At 40.2% G+C, this 25,728-nt stretch overlaps 1 protein-coding gene across 13 annotated transcripts in view; it reads left to right on the forward strand.

The window, feature by feature from the left end:
- DEPDC5 (DEP domain containing 5, GATOR1 subcomplex subunit) overlaps positions 1-25,728 on the forward strand; it is a 46,134-nt gene that overhangs the window by 1,096 nt on the left and 19,310 nt on the right. For 6 of the 13 annotated variants that reach the window (XM_068412271.1, XM_068412270.1, XM_068412277.1 and 3 more), the window contains exons 2-29: positions 393-510; positions 1,253-1,340; positions 2,033-2,079; positions 2,574-2,659; positions 3,463-3,546; positions 4,223-4,272; positions 4,808-4,877; positions 5,223-5,301; positions 6,035-6,096; positions 7,527-7,596; positions 7,991-8,063; positions 8,794-8,897; positions 9,217-9,291; positions 9,897-10,031; positions 10,513-10,574; positions 10,681-10,754; positions 11,955-12,024; positions 12,532-12,568; positions 12,923-13,043; positions 14,114-14,337; positions 15,901-16,104; positions 16,622-16,757; positions 17,850-17,947; positions 21,248-21,313; positions 22,640-22,823; positions 23,984-24,144; positions 24,736-24,853; positions 25,025-25,192. In XM_068412271.1, coding sequence (XP_068268372.1) covers positions 453-510; positions 1,253-1,340; positions 2,033-2,079; positions 2,574-2,659; positions 3,463-3,546; positions 4,223-4,272; positions 4,808-4,877; positions 5,223-5,301; positions 6,035-6,096; positions 7,527-7,596; positions 7,991-8,063; positions 8,794-8,897; positions 9,217-9,291; positions 9,897-10,031; positions 10,513-10,574; positions 10,681-10,754; positions 11,955-12,024; positions 12,532-12,568; positions 12,923-13,043; positions 14,114-14,337; positions 15,901-16,104; positions 16,622-16,757; positions 17,850-17,947; positions 21,248-21,313; positions 22,640-22,823; positions 23,984-24,144; positions 24,736-24,853; positions 25,025-25,192 — 2,804 coding nt within the window. In that variant the 5' untranslated portion in view covers positions 393-452. The remainder of the gene's footprint in view (positions 1-392; positions 511-1,252; positions 1,341-2,032; positions 2,080-2,573; positions 2,660-3,462; positions 3,547-4,222; positions 4,273-4,807; positions 4,878-5,222; positions 5,302-6,034; positions 6,097-7,526; positions 7,597-7,990; positions 8,064-8,793; positions 8,898-9,216; positions 9,292-9,896; positions 10,032-10,512; positions 10,575-10,680; positions 10,755-11,954; positions 12,025-12,531; positions 12,569-12,922; positions 13,044-14,113; positions 14,338-15,900; positions 16,105-16,621; positions 16,758-17,849; positions 17,948-21,247; positions 21,314-22,639; positions 22,824-23,983; positions 24,145-24,735; positions 24,854-25,024; positions 25,193-25,728) is intronic. The other 7 variants (XM_068412272.1, XM_068412279.1, XM_068412276.1 and 4 more) reach the window with 5 other exon arrangements.

Here is a 25,728-nt window from a genome sequence, read left to right on the forward strand (position 1 = left end):
CTCTGCTGCGTGCGTGTGAAATCATCCAGTTGTGGATTCCAGCATCTCTGAAAGGCGTGGGAAAGAGATGGAATGACAAAACCAGAGGATATACTTGGCAGTGGGCATAAGCCTGGGTGTTCCCTTTAACGCATTTAACACAAGATTCAGAATTTATCCTTGAAATATAAAAGATAGGGTTTTAGAGAGTGGTACTAGCTCTCTGACAGGAGAGCTGGTAGAAGAGGTCGTTACTAAACTTTTAGTCTGATGCTTATTAAACTTTGTAGTGTGCCTGCCTTTCAGGTGTGGCGTTCTTGGCTCTGGTGGTACAATGTCCTTTGTTCACGCACAGTATAAAGAATGGTTTTGTAATGACAAAAGATCTGTGTTTGCTTTTATTCCTATATTAGATATGCAAGATGTCTTCAACTGGTTTTAGTCAAAGCAGCTGAGAAGAACTGGAATTCAAGATGAGAACCAACAAGGTGTACAAGCTCGTCATACATAAAAAGGGTTTTGGAGGCAGTGGTCAGTATCTCCTGGTTCATAACAGTGAGACCAGCACTCTCTTAATTGAAAGCAATTAACTGATTTAGTGATCTTTTTAACAAAACAGTGAAGATGGAACTTTGATGTGACAAGCAGTAATGCCAGCCAGAATTTTGAAAGCTATTTTTTAATAGCAAGATACAGCAGAATAAAACCACATTTGTCAGAACAGAATGAGATTGCACCTATAAAATAAAATTGCTTTATTCTACCTCTTCCCCTTTTGTCGTGTCATGTTTGTTTTAACCTTATATTTCTTAATAAGTGACGGACAAGTCACTGACTTGTGACTGCATGTATATGTGTTTCTGTGTACTAAGAAAAATGTCATTTATTTGATTGTTCCTTACTTCTAGACTTAAAATCATAGTGTGTTAAGAAAGCTTGTTCAGATTCTATAGCTAGCTACTTTCCTGCTGATGCTTCTTTTATGAAAAATACGAAAGAAGACTCTGCTTACCTAATTGAGGCATGCTCTTTTGCTGAACAAACCTTCTGTGAAAGTTCTGTGATTTGAAAGAAAAGGTTTGCCCACAAGAGAGGCCAGACTGAAGTGTCTGGATAGGGGCACTGTCATGTAGTGAATGTACTTCATTGCTGAAGTGTTAATCCTGGGCTAGGGTATTTGTGTAGAGTAAGCTATTGTGTACAAACGTGCAAGCATCTGTGTTTGGTGTGCTTCTGTTCATTGCCGTTTTCCTCATTTGTTTATGTCTTGTAGATGATGAACTGGTGGTGAATCCTAAAGTATTTCTTCAAATCAAGCTGGGAGATGTTGTGGAAATTGCACATCCCAATGATGAATACAGGTGAATTCTCTTTGTGCTGATATCAGCCAGGTGTGGTTAGAGCACTGAAAGGGCGTGTTCATGGGCAGTGGCTTCCAGAGCGAGAGGCTCTTAGAGCTGATGTAACTTTGCTTCAGGATGCTGCTGTGTTTTTTTTTCTGAATAAAAGTAAAGGAAACAACTATAGCAGGAGTTCTTCCTTCAATTTTGTGGAGTTCTTTGTGTTGGTGTTAGTTTGCTGACCTTTCATAGGGCAAGTAGCACCTGAATATAGAGTCTACAACGTCTTTATCGTCTTCATAGAGCTGCTGTTACTTAATTCTTCCATCCTATATTATTTCCTGTGCAGAATTAAAGCTTCCTGGTCAGCTGTGAAAACATAAACCTTCTTATATGAAGCTGTTCATCCTGTAGCCCATATCTGAAAAGTAGGAGTATACTTGTATGAGGTTCTGAGAAGTTCCTGTGTGACTGACTTTACCATTTAGAGTGTCATCTTTACCTAAAGAGTACCTTATAGTTATAATAGATATGAAGAACAAGACAGGGTGACAGGCAGAGAGGATGATGTATGAAGCTTTCTAGAAAATATTAATGTTTCTCTTCAGCTTATCAGATGCTCCATGTTACTAAATACTTTTTAGTGATTGATTTACCAGAGTAGACTGTTGGTATCTGAGCTTGACTACCTGTTTTTCTTTTTTTCATGCTAGTCCCCTGCTTCTACAAGTGAAGTCACTTAAGGAAGATTTGCAGAAAGGTAAAACTCTAGACTCATAGTATGCATAAGTAAAATCATAGACAAAGATTATGTGATTGGGCTGTACCTGTGATTGACTAATGCATATATTTTAACTTTGTAAGAAAATCAATGCTTTGTCTGTTTAGAAATGGAAGGATTATCATTTTACCAGAAAATGAATAGCCAATTTTAAATCTGCTTTTGGTTGAGTAATGTGGGATATGGTTTAAACAAAATTGCCTTTTTAGCCTTAAATTTTTGTTTCTGCGTTCTCTGACTAGCTTTATATCTTTTCTTCTTGCAGGAATTAATTCAGCCTAAACTTTGAGTTTATCTTGCCTGCTTTGATGTTAATGTCTCTTAAATTGAGCCGTAGCTGAAAGAAGCTGTTGTCGTTTGCTGAGGCCCGAAGTGTTTCATGACAGTCTCACCGTATTACTTTTGTACTTTTGAACCACTTGAAGTATTTTGGGATGTTCACTTCTCTGTTGTCCTTTCTTGTTTTGTGGCAGAAACTATAAGTGTGGATCAGACGGTTGCACAAGTGTTCCGACTGCGGCCGTACCAGGATGTCCATGTGAACGTTGTCGACCCAAAGGTGTGTGGCTTTGCAACTTTTTTCCGTCTGTCCCTTCACTTAGCTCAAATCAGAGCCCTGTGAATTTCCATCTGGAATAGTGTTGGAAAAAAAGGCATTTATTTTTTATTGAAAGGTATTTCGCCTTCTTTCCTGAGCAAATGAGGCTTGGGCAATTGAACTATTTGTGTGTTTGTTGTCTGCCCCTTTCTTCTCTCCCTGCCATCCCTTCTCTCTTTTTGAAGTCTATGGACCAGCTTCAACACAGCTTGATAGAAATTCAGAAATTTCAAATATCTTTAAATTCTAGAAATTTGGGATAACCAGGCAGAGCAGAGAGAAACAGTAAGTGGCCTAGTCAAAAGAAGAGCCGTGGCCTGGATTTGCATTATTTGACACCAGAGAGCCTCGTAAGAGAGGCATCTCTTGTAAATGTCCCAGCTATCAAAAGAGCTTCAGTCAGAGCTTACATTGAGCACAAGACAAAAATCTGTAGGAAACGAGGCTTCCTTAATGTCATGAACAGTGGAAATAATTTGTTTTACTTGTGCTTCCAATTTGCACTGAGACTTGTAGCACAGATTGAGTCCTTGGGCTTCTTCTCGTCATGTTGTGCAGTGTCTTGCAGTTCACAGAAGCTCCAGGTACGTGCACAACTTTGGCAGTTATTCACACGGGACTTCCCTTTTATCTTGCATCTGATAGTATTGACTTGCTTTAGAACGGCCTTCCCTGTAACATTTGGTTCTTACCAGAACAGATTGAGGGGCACTACTTAAAAACAACCAGTAAAATCTAAGCACTGTTTTTCTTCTGTTTCCCAGGAGGTGACGCTGGACTTGGTGGAGCTGACCTTTAAAGATCAGTATATTGGGCGTGGGGATATGTGGCGACTGAAGAAGAGTTTGGTAAGGCCTCTGCTCTCCTCATGTGTAGTGTGGAGGAGCTTATGTACCTTTTTCTTTGCTTGCTCTAAAAGAAAATAAGCATTTTACAAAATACAGAAAATTGAGGATGAGACCAGTGTCAGCAGCTCCTGAGGAACTTATGCAGTAAGTGGTACATCAGAATTGGAGAAATGGATCTAAGTGTGTTGCAGAAAAAATTAGTCCCATCATTTCCTGCTCCATTGCAGTAATGTTAAGTACTGCCTTGGGCACTGAAAATGCTGTTGAGAGGTTTTTTCCTTATATTCTGAATTTTAAACATTTATTGCCTTTGGAAGGAATTGAATCCAAATGTATTTCAGGTAGAAGTATGCTGAAGTATCCTCTCTTTGATAGTACCACATAATAAGCAACCATTAGAATTTTTTTGTTTCTGCATCTCTGAAGTACAGTCTTTGGCTCTTCTAAGGGTAGCAAATTAGACAAATGAACCCAACAGAAGTTGATATGTGTTAAAAACTATTTTCTGTTGTATTTTCCAGAGGTTCTGTAGGCTGAGATAGTAGTAAATATGGTCGGTGGTTTTTGTGATTTTAGGGCAGAAGTCAGGTGTTTGGGCCTGAATGTTTTTTTTATAAATTGGTCTGCTCACTCTGAGCCTGCTGTTCTTTTAACACCTGTAACTATTCTTTCTTAGGTCAGCACATGTGCATATGTCACCCAAAAAGTTGAATTTGCGGGTATCAGGTCAGTGCCTCCTCGGAGGGCTTACTGTTACTTATGATTTAGATTAATGAATCCAGAGTATCCAATTGGAGAATCTTCTCTGAAAAAATCCTTCACATTTTGTTGTTCTCTGCCTCTTCCACAGATTTCTGTCTGCACCACAGGGTGGGGGAAGGCTTCAGTCTGGTTGGGGGTGGAAGAAACTAGTAGTAGGACAGCCAGCCACACTTGTTGCCTCTGATGAATGCCGAATAATTTTCCTTTTACCTCTTATAATATTTCCCCCCCCCTTCCCAAGATGTATTCAGTTCAGATAAGGGTTACTTTGGTTGCTGTTGAGATGACAAAGGGACAAGGAAATGTGCAGATGCAGAGGGAAACAGCTGTTTGACATCTTTTGATTAAAGATCAGGTTTTAACCAAATAAACTTCTACTCTGTATTGAAGTCATCCTTGAATGCAGATTTTTGGTACATCCCTTATTTGCTCAAATACTGATTCTCTAATCTTCCTGTTCACTCTGGTTAGCAAATATTCTGCACTCTTTTTCTTGCAGAGCACAGGCAGGTGAACTGTGGGTTAAGAGCGAGAAAGTCACTTGCGGATACATCAGTGAGGACACCCGGGTAAGATTTCAGGGAGCAGGGAAAAGGAAGTTTTTCCCTTTCTCTCCTTGTCAGGTTTCTTGTAATTCTATCTTGCTTGCAGATTTGTGTGGATCATTTAAATTTGCTGTGTTGCAAGGTGAAGAATGGCAATAAATCAGGAGAATGAATGACTAGTAAACTTCATCTCATTTGCTCTAACAGCACTAGGAATTACTTGAGCTGTTGAAGTGCCAGCTCCGTAGAGGTGAAATTCCCTATGATGCAGTGGGTGCAGTCATTTAAGTTGCTCTGTAGTTAACTTCAGCATTTGGCCTTTTTAGTGAATGTACCTTGTTTTAAATAAGATCTTTCATTCCTTTGTAGGTGGTCTTCCGCTCCACTTCTGCCATGGTTTACATTTTTATCCAGATGAGCTGTGAAATGTGGGATTTTGATATTTATGGTATGTAGGTAACTGACCTGCCTGATGGTGAATGTGGATGGCAGCAGCTATCCTTTCTGCCCCTGCTAGAAAACTGCAACTACTATTTATTTCTGCCACTACTAGAAAACATGAATATGTTTGGTGATGAGAGCAGGTGCAAGCCTGCGTGAATCCTGAAACCAGAAATGTGTGGAAGTCCTGTGCAAAGAGGACCTTGATGCCTTAGATTTCTCTTGGTTTTGGCTTAGTGAGGAAGCAAAAACCCCACCTTAGCCCAGGTAGTCAGCGAGAAGTAGGAAAACTTTAGGCATTAAGAGTGAGTCGCTTATTTGTGTCATTGTCCTGTTTTTTTTTTCTGGCTTAATTCTTTAGCAAACCTGTTACTACTTCCTTTGACCATGTGTTTAGGCATATGTAACTGGGCAGCTATTCAAAACTGAGCAGGGGATCAGTTGTGCATACTATGCCTAAAAGATAGTACAGATGCTTTCCCAGCATGCTCCGAATGTGTTGGAGAAATGAATTTAAAGGTCAGATCCTTTTGACAGTAAGAGTCTTGTTTGCATCCTCTAAAATGTAGTCATACTTTTAAATCTTTTTATCATTTTTGCTTTAGTGATATTAGCATTCATTATGTGCACAGCTACTCTGATTCTAATAAAAATAATTGTCCTAGAATCTCAGGGTTAAATACACTCCATAGTTGAAGTAACTGCTGTTTTTTGATGCTTTGGAGATGTTTACTTTACAGGGGACCTGTATTTTGAGAAAGCTGTGAACGGTTTCCTTGCTGACCTCTTCACAAAATGGAAGGTAAATAGCTGACTGGGTTCATCCTGTGCTGAAAGAACAAGGCAATGCTGTCTTAATGAGCTCACTGATTTGCCAGTTTGAGGAAGACCCAGGTTGTGTCAGGCAGTGCTGAGATGTACAGGATTATGAGAGGTGGCTTCTGGGCATCAGAAGAGTGGTTACTGCAGGTCTGCATTAAATCTTATATGTGCTGAGTGACCCCAGTACTGATCTGTTGTGTCTGCTGTGTTTGTATCGTACAATTTGTGTGGAGACTCTGACTGGACTAAAGTCACTAGATGTGTGATATGATTGTGCTTGTGCAGTAATGCACAAGTCTGTTTTACACAATTTTTATTTGTTCAAGGACTCAATTCCAAATATTTCCCGGGTGCAGTGTGTAATCTGTTTAGTGCCGCTATCTTTTAGCGTGAAGGGGTTCCAGGTTGTAGTATATGGGCTGCTGCTGATGTGCAGGGTTCTTGAAAGTGAATTGCTTCAAAAACAAACAAAGCCTCACTACCTGGACAACCCAAAGCTGTCTCCTGTCTCAGTGCATGATCTGATTCAGAGCCAGGTACAACTGCTGGTAGCAGTCCTGCAGCAGACTTCCACTGACTTAAGAAAGAACCATATCACCACTCAAAAAAAGGCATATATAAAATCTGCAACCTAAATCGAAAGAATAGCTAGACAAGGCAAAAGAATCTGAAATCCTAAATGTGTAACATCTGTGCATAGTACAGCTCAGGATGGTCCCGAATGTTAAGGAGAGCCGGAGCGTGCCCAGCGGATTTGTCTCATTTTCATTGTGCTTTTTGTCCATTGGAGGGTTATTAGGAGCCCTGCATGACATGTCTGTAAAGTCCCTGTTTTGCTTTTAGGACTGATACCATGTTGGATATGGGCCTGAGTGATGCTGGGGCTCACAGGACTTTTCAGGCTTTTCCTTTCAAGGGGGTGGCCAGTGTGCTCTTTACAGCTTAATTCCATTGCATGCATTAACACTGTCACTCGTTAGTGAGGTTTTAATTTTTTATTTCTCTGGAATTGTTAGGGGCATCTCTCTAAACAGTAACAAACAAGAATACCAAATTGCCACGAGAATATATAAACAAATTGAGTCAACTGGAGTCAACTGTCTGTATTTTTTAAATGAAAGTCTTGTATTTTGGCAACTACAGAGAGAGGAGTTTCTTCAGAGACTAGAGGAGAGTGCTCCTGTTAAATGTGATACAGCCTAGAAGCACAGAATCTACGGGACAAACTATTGTTATTTCATAGAGGCCTATGTGCACTCATGCAGATATGTTAATACAGCAGCCTACATTTTTCTAGTTGCCTTTGGTCCTAGGTGTGAGGGCAAAGAGGGTGTTACTATATGTGTATATACAGTTTCCTACTGAATGTGACCCTTAAGGTTTCTTTTTTCATCTGTTCTTCGTGGACAGGAGAAGAATTGCAGCCATGAAGTGACAGTGGTTCTATTTTCTCGAACATTTTACGAAGCAAAATCTATAGGTATGTAAATTCTGTATTTTCATGTTTCTATTTTTAAACAAATCTCCTTCTCACTTGAAAGTTGGTCACAGGCTGCCAGTGACTTTTTTTCCCCTGTTCTTTTATGCCCATGTCTGAAGTATTCCCTACCCCGCGCAGCGGATACACAGCCATTCTTATGAAAGTACTGCAGTGAAAACCTTACATAGAAGAATATATGGCAATTTTTTCTCATCATGTGTGAGCTGTCATGCTGTCATTTCAATGTTGTTTAATTTTAAGCAATTTTAATATTGTGTAGGAGATCTGGTATTTCTCATTTTTTTTAAAATGGAAATAACAGCTTCTTACTAGAAAAGATGAGTCATTTCTGTACAAGAGCATAGGATAATATGTGCTTTTGCTTCTGTTTCAGAAGAGTTTCCTGAAACGCATCGTGCGTCAATTCGGCAGGATCACGAGGGAAGATTTTATGAAGATTTTTACAAGTATGTCTTCCTCACAGTTCTTTCACCTCTTGTCCCCCAGTGTATGTGCAACCCATGTGGAGGGTATGTTATTAACTGCAGGACCTTGCAACGAATTAAGTTAGCGAAAAACATCTATTTCTGAAACTGGCAGCAAATTGATGAGTAGTCCCCATTCTATCTGTGAGGGCACACCCATATTTGCTAAGTCAGTCTTCCACGTGCATGTGAATATTGTGTTGTGTGTGCTCTACTGGAATTGCCAATGAACTTAAAAGTTCTGTAGTGTTGGGAGTAGTTTTTGTGTAAGGCTTGTCTGTTTTTCAGATCTTTGCGTTCTTGAGTAGTTGAAGAACAGATGGTGCCATTGCTGAAACCACAAGTGGTTCCAGTTAGGTTCTGGAGCTCTTTGGCTGATGGTCACAACAGATGCAGCTGTCAAAGCTGCCATTTGATTCTGAACTTGGACTCGTTAGTGGTCTTGCCGCTTTGCAGAACAGCGATGCTACTGGGCATGTAATGTTGATCACCCATTTAGAAGCGAGAGATTATTCTGTCTGGGGATGTGCCCAGCTTTGTGTGTGCATCTACAGCTTAGTGATTGCTACAGGGATGCAGTAGTTCCAACTTGCTGCCTGTCAGAAGGAAGAAACACCTTTTTGTGCATTCCTTTTTTATAGTTTGTTCATCCCTTCTCATTTCCCCTTCCTAGCTTCCTTTTATGATCCTCATTAAGTTGTGCTCTTTCTAGAGTTGTAGTTCAGAATGAGAGACGAGAAGAGTGGACCTCACTGCTTGTGACCATTAAAAAGCTTTTCATCCAGTATCCTGTGTTGGTGCGGCTGGAGCAAGCAGGTACAAGAATCCTTCTTTCCCATTCTTTTAGCCTTTTCTCTCTCTTTTCTTTTTTTTTTTAAAAAAGTTGTCTGTAAACTCTCTCATTTCAGTTGGAGCCTGGTATTGTACTACTTACTGCTCTGCTGGCTAGGCTGTTTTGCTTGGCTCTTTCTGTGAGATATATCAATACCACTTTTGCCTGTAATTTGCTGGAGTGATAGGCTTTACTACAAATGCAGTTTTATGTTATTTTTTCTTTTTTTTTTGTAAAAAAAAAAAGCTAGTCTATACAGAGGTGATCATTTTTTTCTGGTTTTCCTTCTGAACACTTGTCCAGAGGGCTTTCCTCCAGGTTACAATTCTACCTCAGCACAAGGGAACTACCTGGAGGCCATAAATCTTTCATTCAATGGTAAGTTATGAACAATGGATAAAAATATACAGGGGAAGAACCATTAAAGCAGCTGCCAATAAATGTGTGTGGACTTCTGTCTCCTGTTCCTTAACACTGTGAAGAAGAGGGGAATATTAGGTGACTAAGTTATCATTTTCAGCCTCAGAAGAAATTGTCCTGTGTGTCTCTGGAAAACCAGTGGCTCTCAAATAAGAGAGTATTGAGTATTTCAGGCTTCAGGAACCATTTACCTTATTATGATGAAACTTTTTTTTCTAGCTGTGTATCTGTGTGAGAACCTCTTGGAATAGAAGTTGAAATTTTAAATTATGGAAGCATTTAAAAATCAGGTTAGATCAAGCGTGATTTAGGTGAAGCTGATCCATGTTTTTTAGCAGGGAGATGGATTTGATGGGCTGGAAGGGCTCTCCAAAGATCTCCTTTTTAGGATTCTGCACATCAGATGCCATTCTGTCACCTTAATGGCTGTCTTGTTACTCCCATGGGAGGGAGCACAGGATGTTATTTAAAATGATTAGTAATGGACTTGACTTTGTTGGGATTTTTGGGTTTGTTTATTGGTTTGGGGTTTTTTTAAAGTATTCCCTAATTCTTCCCCTTAGTGTTTGACAAGCATTACATAAACCGGAACTTTGATCGGACTGGCCAGATGTCTGTGGTTATCACACCTGGGGTGGGTGTGTTTGAAGTTGATCGACTCCTTATGATTCTGACCAAGCAGCGGATGATAGACAATGGTAAATAACTAGCGATACTGTGCAGCCTTTATGAAGGCAAACAGATGTATTTGGAAAAGCTCTAGCCTTTTCTTGCTATGAAGAAGTATCTGTTGTAACTTGTGTACTCTGGAAAGAGGGGTTACAACTGGAAGACTTGTGTCTGCACTTCATATTGAAATGGGCGGATTTTCAGAGAACTTACGGGCATTTAATTTCTTTTGTTTATGGTATAGAACTTCATCTGTTCATGCAGACCTTTCCCTTAAAAGATAATCTTGCATGACTTGCATTAGTTTAGAAGAAACGTTTCGTATATCCCCACTAGCACTGTTGGTTTGTAACCATACCATGGGACTGTTAACTCCCATTTTCAGTATAATTACATCTTAAAATCTGATATGAATACAAATTGGGCCTTCATCATATTGATGACCTGTTTTGGCTTAGCATATTAGTACTGCTTGGTAGATAGCTGAACTCTACTGTGCTTTGTTTACAGGGATAGGTGTGGACTTGGTGTGCATGGGAGAACAACCATTGCATGCTGTACCCCTCTTCAAGGTAATGCACGCTTCTTTTCCCTTCTCTCTGCTCCTACTAGAAATGTTACTCACTTTGTGACTAGCTAGACACGACCAGTTGCAATGCTTCTGAATTACTCTTACAGCTCCATAATCGCTGTGGACCTGGCGACTCCAGATTGGGCGATGACTACAATATTCCACACTGGATAAACCATAGGTAGGTGAACTCTATCAGCCTTTGCTCAACACTTCTGCTTTGCTTTCCTCTTTCTAATCTGTTGAATTCTCTTTCTTCTTTCATTGTTTATTTCCTCTGCTCTCCTTGTGAAGTAAAGACATATATTACAATAGTCTTGCAGCACTAGGAATGTTCTTGCAGAACTCCGGGCATTAATGCAACATATCAGAGATGACAGGCAATTAGCAGAGGAAGAGGTCTTGATCTTAAGCTCTCTTCGCAGCTGACTTAGTTCTAGCCTTTAGCTATGCTCGAAGGAAGTCAGGAAGCTAAGCAAAAAATACAATCACTTCAGCTAGACTGGTTATTAGTGAAAACAAATATATCCCAAATGAACAGTTACGGGTAGAGAAAATGTGGATAACATGGATAAATGTTGGAACAGTTGCAGGAAACACTGAGGCTCAGTGTTACACTGCTTCACTCCAAGTCGTGGTAGGTTTCCTTTCTGCTTTCTGATAAAAACTGTGCCATAATGCTCTCTCTTCTTTCCCTACACATAGAGATCAGGGCTCAGGATGAAATCTGCCTTCTCAGTCCTTGTTCTGCTCTAGGATTATTATTTTTTTTCTCTCTTTTAATACCTCATTCTATCTGCATGCATTAGTTGACTGCCCTGACCAATTACCATTCATAGGTTGCTTATACCGAGTGTTTTTGAGGGGCTGGAAGGCATCTGATCTTTGCAGTAGTTGAAAAGGGTGTTTGAAGACTTATAACAAGGCAGGATTTAAAAGATTCAGGTGACAAGAAACAGATCTTAATGAATAAATTGTTTCAAATGGGAGGAGGTCTGTATTTTTCAAGCAGCTGATGTGAGTCATTACTGTCATGTAAATTAGGGAGAGAGTTGTGTAAACTGCACAGTACTGTGTAGGCAGTGAAAGTTGATACCTTTCTGTAGAAAGAGGAAATTAACTGGGGAGTGCAGATGTGAGCATGTTAAGAAGAGGTCTAGACTGAGCCTGTGTGGGGATCAAAGGCTGGTCTTTAAGGAAGGAGTAGCTTCTCTCAAGTTAACCATCCGTCGGTGTTTTCCATATGTTGTCTTCTGCAGAGAAAGGTATGCCTTTTTCTCTGTCCAATAGCTAGCTCACATTCACAGGCTGTTTGCTGTCTAGCTAACCAGCTATGTTCATTTCTTAGAAGACAGCTGAGCCACTGTGTTTTTCCTTTCAGTTTCTACACGTCCAAAAGCCAGCTCCTATGTAACAGCTTCACTCCACGGATCAAGCTGGCAGGGAGGAAAGTAGGTATTTTTCTGATATATCTTTTCTTAATAGCTTGTCAGACACCTTTTCTCAGCCAAACATCAGAATCTTTCTAGCAAGTATTCCAACAGCTGTAACTTAAGTGAAAGCAGAGCTGTAATGATTGTTGTAGGGATTGTGAATGAGGGACTAGTTTGTAGGTCTTTCCTTTCTAGGATGAAACTATGTGAGAAATGTTTTAGCTACCATAAAAATTAAGAGTTTAATTCTGTAACGAAGAACTCTGTGGAGAGGAAGAAAGGTGTTGACAAAGACGTGTTTTTTACAGAGGTTTGTGACTGAGTATCAGTATTTAATACTTCAGAAGTGGTCTGACTGCCTTGCTGAGTCAGCAGGATAAACTTTAAATCCGATGCTTGATCACACTGGGGAATATTTCCTTAAAACATGCTGACTGTCTGCCTTCTCTCTGTCTCTTCTCTTTTTTCTTTTTTTATTTCTTGGTTTTTTTGGTCACTTCACACTTCCTTTGTCGGACCCTCCAGCCACTGACTGAGAAAGCAAAAAATAACCGAGATGCCTGTGAGTAATTCTGTTCTGGAGTGATCTATCCCACTGACTCCCAAACTAACAAACAGCTGTAGTAAGACAATGACACTTCAGCAAAAACACTACTGATGAGATGCGGGAAGCGACAACTGTTGCAGAAACCCATCAAAACCACATAGTCGTTATCCAGGAAGTTAATATGCATAATGTAAATTGCCTTCCTGGAAAATAACTAATATGGAGGGGTGAGTTTCTGTCCTGGCTGCTTGTCACCTGACTAGAGGAATAGATGGTATCTTTTCTTAGTGGTGAGAGTTGGATACTTCTAACTTAGAGATCTTGAACATTCTTGAAAGAGGTTCCAGTGCTATATAATTTTTATTTCAGCATTAGGGGCTCCAAAAGATGCTGAGAATGCCCTGCCTATCCAGGTAGATTATGATGGCTATGATGCCCAGGTGTTCAGACTGCCCGGCCCATCCAGAGCCCAGCGCTATACCACTTTCAGGTGAGAGGCTTGCGAGTGTACTAGTCCTAGAGTAGCCATGTTATGGTGTTTTTCTTGATGTGTAAAGTGCTTTGAGAAATATAAGGAGAATTAAGCTCCATGTGCTTACATTTGAACAAAAAGCTTTATCTGTAGTTAGTATTTATGGCTGCCTGTCTGGTATTTCACTTCTAAGATAGTGTGTGGGATCTAGGAAAAGGTGTAAGTATACTTTTTCCTTGCATCTTTAATTTTGTCTGAAGTAGAATGAAGCTAGTCTCCCTTGCTAGGTTCCTAGCAGGTTTTGCAAGCTGGGTAAGAAAGTACTTGCACAACAGACTTGCACAGAGTAGTAGAAATAACATTAGTTTGATGCACTGCTTAGTAACTGCTGCTGAATGTATAGTGGGGGGGAATCTTCCCTGAAAATGATGCCTTTCTGAATGAGAGAAGAAACGGGGAAGCTGAGTGCAGCTCAGCCATGGCTTTTCCTCGGATAAGAAAGGTTTATTATCCTCAGGTCCTGGCCATATTCATTGAACAACCTGTAAATTTTAGTGCTTTTTCCGGAATTGACTGATGAACTTGTTTTGAAGTATTTTTTTGCTTTCCTTCTTCCAGTAGTATTGCCTAAGTCTGAGGAAGCTGTGCATGTGGACTCACTTGTTAATATGAGCAGCTTGTAGAAATCCATGCTGAAAGATGCCAGTACAATTTAATGTAGTTAATAATTCCCAGTACTTTCCCTGTAGCTATGTGTTCCTCGCACTGTAGGCTCAGGTCTAGTATCTTCTAGACCACATCTATATTACCAGCTTGGTGTGTCTGTAGAATTGCATAGAGCCGAGCATGCTCTTTTCACAGCCATTGTGCTGGAAGCATTTTAATGTTCTGTTCTTCTATTGTATGATGCACAGAAGTATATAGTACCAACATAGTAAAAAAAGTAGTGATAGCTCCCTTGTAATCCTCTTCTTGAGTTCACCTGTTGAGTATTGAGTCTCTTACATGACTTGGGCCTGTTCAAGCCCCTTGATAACCCAGGAATTAATCTCTTTTTCATATCACTGGACATATCTGTTTATTTTCAGCAGGTCTGTGAGGGAGAGAGAAAGTCGTACCAGGAAGAGCTCTAGTTCCTATGACGTCTCATGCAGCCCTTCTCTGCAGAGCCGCACACTGCCCCCAGAGGAGGTGAGGAGCCAGGCTTCTGATGACAGCTCATTGGGCAAGATCTCCAACATCCTGATGATCCCACGGCCTCATCTGCACCAGTGTGAAGTCAGCAGCTCTTTGGGCTATACCAGCACCAGAGGTCAGCCTAAGGCAGATGGGAAGGTACCTAAGGTGGTGAGAGGGGAGAGAGAAGATGGAAGCTTGTGTTGACCACTGCCAGGCCAGCACAGGGTAGATGATGCTTATGTTAGCATTCATGGTACATCTTTTCCTCAGCTCCAGCTGTGACTGGGTGTGCATTCTCCCTTTGTTATCCTTGTCCAATTCCATTGCTTTTTTTTATTGGCTTGTCCTAAATAGAAGTGTCCTGACACTGATTTGCTCTTTTCCCTTGTCTATTGCCTTCTTTAATATTTGACTATTCTCCTGTGCCTGGCTGCAAATGTAGGCATATACAAGTAACTTTTTATTATCCAGGTCACCTATTATCTGTCAAATGAGAATTGGCCTTAGTAGTGAGCCCTGGGGGACCCTGCTTATAACTTCTCTCTATGGGGATTTGTTGTCATTAAGAGTCACTTTCTGGATCCTTCCTTTTGACAATGTACTGCTGAGCTATTTTGGTGTCTTAGCAGTGCTGGCAGTCTTCTTTTTTCTTTCCAATTTCATTTTGTTTGCAGACAGTATGCGGTATCTTCCACAAACCCAAGTCAAACCTAGGTAAACTGTATTCCTCCTGCAATTGCTTGATCTTCTGTAAAGTTCTGTCCCTGAAGGTTCTTTATGGTTGTTTTCGTGTCATGTTGTATGACACCTGATACCATATTTATCCTGTTACTGGAATTGGATTTACTCGTGTGGAACTGCTGTCACACAGTGTACTTCACGTTACATTCACCTTTTGTGTTTTCCCCTGCTGTCAGTTAATATACACTTTTTTCTTTGGTATTTCTGTTACTCCTTTACTTTGAAAGATAGTCTTGTGACGCAGCTGAAGGTGTGCAACTGGATGGGGATATGTGTGGAATAGGACTGGCGGGGAGGGAAGTCAGAGTAATTGAGGTTTTTCACATGTTCTAGTTGTCAGTATAGAGTGGTAAATGAGACCCTTCCTTCTCTTTGGGATTTTCATTTGTTGAATAGAGTAATTGCTGCTTAGTCAGCTGGTTTATTTCTCTCTCCTATTTCTAAATAACTACACTTCTGTTCTACATTGAATAGTAATGACTAACTGCTAGCTTGCTGAGATCGTGTCCCATGTCTTCTGGAAGTAATCCCTTATTTCAGTGGTCAAATCTGAATGTTACAAAACAGGCATGTGTTGCTCAGTTGTAGCTTCTGCTGTCTTTGGTACTCATCCTGACGTTCCTGGTGTGTCAGTCTTTTGATTTCTCAGGAATTCTGAAAGCTCTGAGTAATTCTTCATAGCTGACTTAGCAAGTGGTTTCTTTACAGCTTCATTTAGTATGAAGTGATACAGCAATGCTGTAATGACAGATGAAATAATACTCTTTCTTGTCTGGATTCTTGTTTATGTTGTAACTTGCAGTCTGGATTGAAATTGCTTTCAGCTTCTCTCCCTGCCTGCTCCTCAGGTCTCCTTATTCCCATTTCCCCTGGGGAATCTTGATATCCCTAAGCAATTCATTCTCTTGCTTGGCTTCTGTGTGATCTCACACTGACTTTAAGTTGTGTTTTCTAGATGTCCTTGAGAACATGCTGGAGTCTCAGCAACGTGACTCCAGTGCCCCTGGGAGGTTCCATGTTGGCAGTGCAGAATCCATGCTGCACATTCGGCCGGGGGGATATACGCCCCAACGAGCACTGATAAACCCGTTTGCCCCATCCCGCATGCCCATGAAGCTCACATCTAACAGGAGGCGCTGGATGCACACTTTTCCTGTGGGTAAGTGTTTCATAGCCTGTTAGATTGCTGTTACTTTTTCCTTGTCCAAGCATTAACGCAACAAGAGAACCAATGTGAACTCTGGCGTCTGGAAGGTACTCTGCACTGCAACAGAGGCTGAACTAAGGGTATAGGCTTGAGAAAACTGAGATCCTCTTTTTGAAAATATTACCATCTATTGGCAAATGTGCAGCACCAGGTACTGTGTAACAATCTTTTGGTAGATGGAGGCTGTTGAAGTGAACCATAACTATAATTTGGGTTGACTTTCAAATGCTGAATTGTTCTTGTCTTTGTTCAGCACCTTGTAAGTAAGCCCTCCAAAATGTTTAAAAGAACATTCTCCTTCATTGGCTTCAGAGGAGATGCCAGAGGTTGGAGTCTTTGAAGATTTCATGAACATGCTTTCTTAATTTCCATTAGTTAGCATTGCCTGTGTTGTTGACAAAAGGAGAGTACAAGCAACGGAGGAATCAATGCAGATGTGGTGATTAATGATCAAACTGTGACTGTGTAGGTCCATCAGGAGAAGCTATCCAGATCCATCATCAAACCCGTCAGAATATGGCGGAAATGCAGGGCAGTGGGCAGCAGGATTTGACCCATTCCTCTGCTGAGCTGCTGGAGCTGGCTTACCATGAGGCAACGGGCAGGTGAGGTCCTTAGGATGAATCTGTGTACGCTTTGCGTGAACGTCCCTTTTCCTTAAAGTTTTATATATGTTACAGTAAGGCAGTTGTAGGTTATGATCTTAAAGTTTAATAATATCATAGAATCATAGAATGGTTTCAGTTGGAAGGGACCTTAAAGATCAGCTAGTTCCAACCCCCCTGCCACAGGGGCGTTGTGCCAGTGCCACGTATGCAGTATATACTTTTATTTTGAGATATAAAGCTCTTCTGGCAAGGCTGGAGGTGGTTTACCTCCCCTAATTTGGGGAAGGTGGTGGTTTATCACAGAGAATTTGCAGTGCACAAGCAATACAATGCATCATTTGTGGAATTGTTCAGAATTGCTGTATAAAAGCCTGTGTCTTTAATTCTTGATTTATTATCCCAATAGCTGTGATGTTCATCCCAGAATAGAACATTTTTTAGCACAGGACATAGCTTTGCCTCACAGTAACTGTTGAGCGATTTCAGTGCTTTCCATTCAGTCCTGTCTTCCCCATGCTGATAAGAAATACAGCCATCATAAACATCAGGGAGGGGTTGCAAATGAAAGTACCTGTGTTCGTAAACTAGTTTTCTTTTCAAAAACAAGCTTTGGTGGGTGTTGGGAGCACATATTGGTTGTTGGCTCCGAGAAGCAAAAAAGATCCCAGTGTTATTGGATGTGGCATGGTTGCAGGGAAACTCTTTTTACAGTGAAAGAAATTAAATCATTCACTTCACCTAGGCCATTTTTCAAACTGCACAGTTGTTCTCCAATCTCCAGATATTCTTACCCGTTTTATATCTGATTATTCTTTTATTGACAACATTTTGTCTGGTTTTCACTCATTATTAAGTGTTGGTAGCTTAGGCAACTTTAGAATTGCCAATAAGTTTGTTTCTTTCATCATTAACTTTAGTATCTTTCCTGCTACATGTTTCTTTCCTCTTGCATGCTTATAGAAGTTCATGTTACATACTGTTTCTGGATGTCCAGGGTGAGTGAGGACACTGCTGGTATCCTCTGCCTTTTTCTTTTTCAGGGTTTTTTTTCTTGCTATCTTCAATACACACTATTTTGTTTTTCTCCAGACATACCAGCTCTCGGCATCCAGGTGACAGTACCTCTTTCCTGAGCTTCAGTGGAACAGAAGAGTACTCCAACGGTCTGGCTGGCAGCAACGGTGCAGGTAACAGCAATGATAGAGCATGGAGTTGGAAGAGAGGGCCCTTCCTTATTAGCAGTGACAAAGTAATAGAACCAGAAGTCGTGGAAGGTGGGTGGACCAGGCATTACAAAGTAGAAAGAATCAATAATGGAAAAAGTTTTCAACTTTTGAGTGATCTGTTAATGCTTTTACTTGGATTTTTTGATGTGTGGTAGCTTTTTGGGTTGGTTTGTTTTTTTGCGGTTTTTTTGGTTTTGTTTAATGTGTCTTTACTTCTCTAGGTATGTCTTATAAACTTGAGTATAGAAGGATGCTTATTGTTTACACATGATGAGCTCTCGGGCAGTTGTGTAGTTCCATAATAACAAAGCACTGATGTCCAGACACAAAAAATAATGAAGTATGCACTGGTATTGTTCAGAACTCTTTTTTTCTGGGTGGGGTTGCCTTAAGCTGCCACCCTTTGGATTAAGAAACTTGTTTGATTATGTATATTTTACACTTACAAGCTGATGGAAAGATTAAGTTTGGCTGTATCTTGGTTTTGGGAGAAGCTGTAAAAAAGCACATTTTTACTTTGCGTGGTAAGTTCTGGGTCAGTGTTTTCTAGCATTTCTTGTCATCATCTACAAATGCACTTTCTCTAGATTTTAAGCACTTTGAACATGGTGCTGCTTATACTAAATGTTATTCACACAGCCCAAAATTTTTGAGAGAAGACACATGTCTGTGCTTTCAGTTGAAGATTAGCACTGTCTTTCTTACCTTATCCAGACACCCGACTTAGTGGAAATTCTCAACATTTCTTTTGAATCCTGTAAGTGGAACAACATGCCACACTGAGCATTCTGTTGTGTTGTCTGTTTTTTTGCAACCTACCTTCTGATTTTATGGACGTGCTTTTTAGACAGGCACGTGGAAATAAATCTGGTATTTTGGACTATGGCTTTCAAGACTTCTTTTTTCAAAACTAATTTAAAGATTATTTAAAAAAATTCAACTTCACCCTTCTGAATTAGATTTGGATGAAAACAATTGTTTCCCCCATGCTCATACCTTGAAGAGCCATAAAGAAGTTAGCAGACTTAATTTTCTTGTGTCTCTCTTGTCTTGTAGTCACATTAAAAGTGATTTTGTTCTGTTGTTTCCTTCTGCAAATTTAATCTGAATACATTTCATTTTCTTGCTTTACTTTTTTTTTCCTGCCTTCCAGATAGACTTTGTTTGTTCTTGCAGTTACTAAACTGCGTTTCAGCTGCTGGATACAATTTGCACAATGTAGATGCAGAGCATATCCTGGCAATAAACATGCTTGCATTTTATAGAAGTCTTTTGTGTCTGTAGATTGGATATAAATCATGTATGTGATAGCAGTTAATTATGTCTGTGTAGAGGTCATTATGAGCACCTTCCCTGACTAAACACCCTCAGCCATCTGTAGCTGCCACACTATGACTCAGTGATTTGACTTATGTTTCTACCTTATGGTTTGTCACCTATGAAATGAAGCGTTTGTTTGTTTGTTTTTTAATTTCAAAAAATATGATTTCTCAGTGAGTCTGGTTCTCCTCTGCTGCCCACAGCATGTTTTCCTGCAACATGGGCTTCACAGTGAAAAATTGCCCTGTTTACATTGACATTCAGTGTGTTGTCCCTGTTGTCCAGCAGATGGTAGATGATAGTTCAGAGCAAATAAATCTTGTTGCAATTCCCTAACTAGATGGCAGATGGCATCAGCGGGGTTCGTGGAAGATGAATGCCAATTGGAGCCAGCTCCTCTGCTGTTTTACTGGCATCATCATGGAAGCAGATAACCATCTTTGTGTTAGTAAATGCTATTTAGAGTAACAGCTATGATGTTGATACCAATTTCCTGGATAGATCTACATAAGCTAGTTTTATAAAAATGACTCCTTTTAAATGTTTGGAGGCTTCCTGAAATTTGTATTTTGATAAATGCCTTTTAAGCCATCAATTTTTCTTGTCTCCTTAGCTGCTCGTCTCCTCTCATGTGCCATCAACAGCTGTTTATACAGCTACAGGGTGAACCTGCTCAGGGAACTGATCCAAATGAAGAGTAACGGGGGTTTTTCTTTGCTGTATGGATTGTTTCACTGTAACTACACAAATATTGATGCAAATACAGCAGACAGATGTGAAATGGGGGACTAGGAAGAACTGGTCAAGGGGTCCTATAGCATCATGTTGGCTTAGTGTTCACTGAGCCATAGTTTTAGTATCTGTTTTCCAGGTTAATAGGCTGCTGAGAACGAATCCATTTGCCAGTGAGAAAAATCATAGTGTCTTAAGTCCTAATCAAAATGTAAACAAAAATTTTAATTAGTCTTAAGTCCCTTATTAGTCTTTATTTAGGTTAGTATAAACTGAATTTTGCTCAAAAACTGAGCATCTCTTCAATAGGTATCATTTTATCTCCTTTCATGATGAATAAAAACTTCCTTACTATTCTTTCTTAGTGAAGTATGGACCAAGGTATATCTTACAGGTTGAATCATAATGGAAGTTGCTGCCTTTTCAGAGCATGGTAGTTTTAAACAGTCTGTAATTAATATATTGGACCTATTTAGGGCACTGAAGGCTTAATTATTACTTTTCAAATTTGTAGCCTGGCAAGAGATAAAAAGGTAGTTTGTATTTGCTGAATCAAGAAGATCAACTGTTTTGTTTCCTCCCCACCTTGTGGCAGAGAGGTGAAATGTGTACTGGTAGTTTATGCCTAAAAATATTGGAATTGCAGTAAATCTGTGTCGTGATTTTCATAAATTACTTAGACTCTTCAGTCTTAGATAATTAGAATCTTATATATGGATTCTCTTCTCCCACCAGGTGAGAGTCTGTTGTAATTTCCTTTCTTGCTGCTCCTGTTTTGTATGAAATTCTTCCTCTTAACTTATCCCTTGTTCATAAAATGAGAAAAACAATTAAAAATATTCTGGTTTGGGGTACTGGATGTATTTAAACGTACTTAGCTGGTGAGACCCTGAGACTAGCAAGCTAAATGGTTGCAGGTGACTCTTTTTGTTAATTGATTTTTTTATGGCATCGACTTTTCAAGATGTGTTTTTGCTTGTTTTTTAGCTACTGAACACTTCTAATGAGATGTTCGAATTTCATCCAAGATATCTTTTTTCCTCATTAGCTGGCTTTGTGTATTTTTTCTGCTCTGCAGAACCATGAGTTCTTTCCAAGGAGAGAAGTGCCATATTTGTAAAACATTTGCATGCTTTTGATTTATTTTTATTTGAAATGGAAGTGAAGTGCATAATTGCTTACAATAAAATACGTATTTCTTTCTTGTAGGGATGAACCTCAGAACTCAGAACAAGGATTCCTTGGAAGATGCTGTCTCTAACTCTCCGGATCCAAGTAAGCAGGAGAAAGTTTTGGAAAAGAGTTTGCATAGGTGGGAAGACAGGGAGGGAAAGGGCATGTACATATATAGAGGCATCAGGAGGTGGTAGGCAAGAAACTGAGGAGCCTGTGTGGCTTTTGGCAGTAGTTTATTTTGCCCTGCAGTAATTTGCAGGATCTCCCTGTACTGTGTATTGCAGTTCTATATCTCTTTAAGAATATGTGAAACTGGTTGTCATGTTACATTTGAAATTCTCTCCTTACCAGACACTGTTATACAAAAAGCTAAGGTTGCTGAACTGTTATCTGCCTCTCAATATGAAAAGTTTGCTTGGCACCAGCTAGCTGAAGCAGAAGTAGTACAGTCAGTTTCTGAATTTGGTACTGTTTACTGAGAAATACCTGTTTTCATCGAATACAGAAACAAGTGTGTGACTGCTTAAGAAAATATTTTCTTTATAGCGGTCTGTCCTGTATTACTTTCATGTGCAGTGTTTCTGCCATTAATATTAACATTTTTATAGTAAAATAAGTTTCTGTCTGTAAGATCTCTATGACAAGAAGTTAAGAATTAGTAGCTGGCCAAGTGCCTTGATACAGACTGAGGCAGGTTAGAATGTAGTGCAGTAGTGAATTGATGATTTGATATAATTTAGTTAGCTTTTGCTTTTTAATGTCTAATTTTACATCTCTGTAATCTCAAAACTGCAACGTAACTCTAGGAAAGGGTGTGGGGAAGGATTGCTTCCCAAGTTACTGTTTTTTCTGGTCTTCCCACCCCTCTGGATCTGTCTTCTGTTTTTATAACTGTAGAAATACTCCCTTTTCTGCTCTTCTGCTATTCCAGAAAGAGGCTGGTCTGTCATTCTTTCTCTCCTCATCCCCAGCTCCTTCTGCAGTTGTTCAGGGATGCAAAGCTGGTCTGATTTTCTTGTTCAGACTTGGAATGTTGATCTGTTTATTAATTATGAGTAACTGCACCTGACTTGCTGTAATTTTGGAAGAGCGGTGGCTGTGTCAGCTCTAGCTTTCAATCAACAGAAAATTAAAAGTATTAACTTTGAATGCCGTTTGCATGATGGGATTGAATTAGCATGTGCACTGCATTGTTTAACAAACTCTGTCTCTTTCTCTCCCTCCCCTCTTCCCGTCCTGTTTTCCTTTTCCCTTCCCATTTCACCCCTCTCTTTGTCCCTGTTGACTTTGTCAACTGTTTTTGTCCCTCATCCTTTCTAACTTTCCTCTTCACACATTTCTTTCATCTTCCTCTGCACCCTATTTTTTTCATGGGTGACCATATATGCCCCCATTGTCTGCCCCCTCAATGATACGACGAGGCAGTTCTGACGCTGTCTGCTCCCCCCGTAGTGCCAGGCTTCTGTTGTACAGTTGGAGTGGACTGGAAATCTCTCACTACTCCGGCATGTCTCCCCCTTACCACGGACTACTTCCCCGACCGTCAGAGTCTGCAGAATGATTACACTGAGGGTTGCTATGATCTCCTCCCAGAAGCTGACATTGACAGGTTTGGCCAGCACCTTCTCTGTAAAGTAACTTGCATTTAATCAAAGTGCTTAAGGCACAGTTGATGGAAGAGGAACACTTTGGAGAGTGTACCAGAGAAAGATGAATTGGTAACATAGCACCAGAATACTTCGATTTTTCTCTTTTCAGTGGTAACTTTGCACCTTTTCCGATGTTACTGTCTGACAGTATTGTTCTGTATATTTTGTGTTAGAAACTGTGTATGAAATTTTACATCTCTTCTCTTGTTCTGTCGTGTTTCAATCGAAAAAACCAACCTCAAGCTATCATCTTTGTTAATCTATTTTCTAGCAAGTATTTTGGAAACAGTAAATGAACAAATGCATGTGTACACACAGTACATGATGCTTATCCTCACTTTTGGGGATATTTACTTTAAAGAATCTTGATGGAAAATAGTGGGATAAATAGAACTTCTTGACTTGTTTCGGCGGTCTCTGGTAACTATTCTTTAATAGGGTTGGTTTGTTTTTTTTCTGAAGCTGTCTCATATTAAACATTTTTCAAACTTTCTACAACTTGCAAGACATCAGAAAGACCTGTTAATGCTGCTGCTGCTTTATGGGCACAAAACAAAAATATTACTCAGTGTGATTGAAATACATAGGAAATAGCAGGATTAATGAAGAAACACCTAACAGAAATGTCAAATGTCCCTTTATAGCAGGAAGGCAAAGTTCAGAGCAGAAGTAGTTATAATAAGATGCCATAGTGATGTGTCTTTTAATCTCTGCTCTAGACTTCTCGCTGTGGGAGGGGGTGGAGCGTTGCCTGCACACTTGCAGTTCTGAGCTCTGCTGAACATCTACAAACTGCACTGAGATTCTCTGCAAAATGCTGTAAAAGTGATCATTGGTGAATTTGTTGGAAGTTTAACAACTGTTGTAAGCAAATTTGTTAGTAGTTGCAAAACTGCTTTCAAAGACATTAATAAGTATTGCCAGACAGCTAATCACCACCTGTTTGAAGTAGCAGGGTACCCATTTTCCTCTCCTGTTCCTGCAGGCTGGTTTTCACAGGCAGAGGGCTCCGCTGGCACAGAGCCCCGTGCAGGCATAAACCCTGAGTTAGGAAACGCAGAGCTAAGAATAGGTGTGTGGTCAGCTTCCTTATTCTAGTCTCCTTAACCTTTGTGTTCAGGAGAGATGAGGAAGGAGTGCAGATGACAGCCCAGCAGGTGTTTGAGGAGTTTATTTGTCAGCGTCTCATGCAAGGCTATCAAATTATTGTGCAATCCAAACCACAGAAACCAGCCACAACTGTGCCACCCCCGCTCAGCAGCAGTCCCCTTTACAGTCGAGGTGAGTGACTTTGTATTGACAATTCAGTCTTTTGTTTTTCTCTCCTTCTGCCAATCCCAGTCACCTCTATGAATTCATAGATGCTTATTGAAGCCCTCTGTTCTTTTTTTCTTTCTTTTTTTTTGTTGTTGTTACATGAAAATCTTTGCAGTGTTCACAGAGCAGGGAATACACAGGAATAGGATATGGTTGTTATTCACTGGTTTGGGAATGAGCAGCAAGGCTCCTTTGGTAAAGCTGAGCTTAAGTGGTTAGTTCCAGGAATGAAGGTGGAGCCCAGCTTTACCATCATACCCACCAGTTTCCCAACACTTCATATTGTCTGTTCTCTAGTTGTCCTGACTAGAGAAGGCCTGTATTGGTGGTGTATGAATTGTGAGTGCCCTTCTTTGGTTGTGATACTAGCAGATCTTAACTGTAAGAACAAAAGGCTCATTGTGCTTATGCTCCTTAAAAGGTGGCCTGAAAGATGGCTAGTTTGTCTTGGGTTCAGAAGCCCAGTTCTGGAATTTCTTTCTATAGGTACAGCTTGACAAAGTTCTGACTATTGCAGTAAGCTGAAAGGGGGTGTGTTTTGCTTTTTACAACTAGGTCTTGTATCAAGAAATCGACCTGAGGAAGAGGACCAGTACTGGCTGAGTATGGGCCGTACTTTCCACAAAGTGACATTAAAAGACAAAATAATTACTGTGACTCGATACCTGCCAAAGTGAGTATCTCTCCGGTTGAGCAGTTTGCTGTCAATGTTCAGATGAACATGCTTTTCCAGCTGCCTGTACTTGATTGAAATAACATAGTGTAGAACCTTTCTCTTTAGGAGAACAAAGAGAAGCACTGCTATTGATGATGCTGAGATTAATGTTTGCGTTTTCTCTTTTAGATATCCATATGAATCTGCTCAGATAAACTACACTTACAGCTTGTGCCCCTCACACTCTGACTCTGAATTTGTCTCTTGCTGGGTAGAATTTTCCCATGAGAGACTAGAAGAGTACAAGTGGAATTACTTGGATCAGTATATCTGCTCTGCTGGCTCTGAGGATTTCAGGTCAGATCTCCTTTTCTATCCAGACTGTTCTGTGTCCTAATTGCCTCTTTTCCTTCTTGACCTAAAATTTCTTCAAAAAGTTCAGCCCACAAATGCTCAGTACTCCAGGGACACAGTAGCTGGCCTGCTTTCACTTGTGTGGCGCTAGCAGCTGTTGCCTTGTAGGAATCTTACTCTGTGTTGCTGTTGCATTATCTGATCTTTGATACAAAGTCTGATCACAAAATTCAGCATGACCCATTTTTTTTTCCTCTGCTACAAATGCAAAGAAGTATGATGGCATTTTGTACCACACAGATGCTTTTCTTGGCTTCTTACTCATTTCTGGATTGGACTCAAAACTTCCATTTAGTTTGAATCTGTTGGAGGCTTGCTTGACTGTAGTCCTACTCCTAAGCTATGTAGAGCAGGGCTTCTTACTAGCAATGTGGAATATCTCCACTAGTATCAATAGCCTTTTTGATATCTTCTCTCTACAAAACCAGTCTGTCTTTATCTTTGTTTCTTTTCAGGTCTCAATCAAAATGCCTCCTGCT

This window comes from Nyctibius grandis, chromosome 14, assembly GCF_013368605.1.
Source record: "Nyctibius grandis isolate bNycGra1 chromosome 14, bNycGra1.pri, whole genome shotgun sequence".
Lineage (NCBI taxonomy): Eukaryota > Metazoa > Chordata > Aves > Nyctibiiformes > Nyctibiidae > Nyctibius > Nyctibius grandis.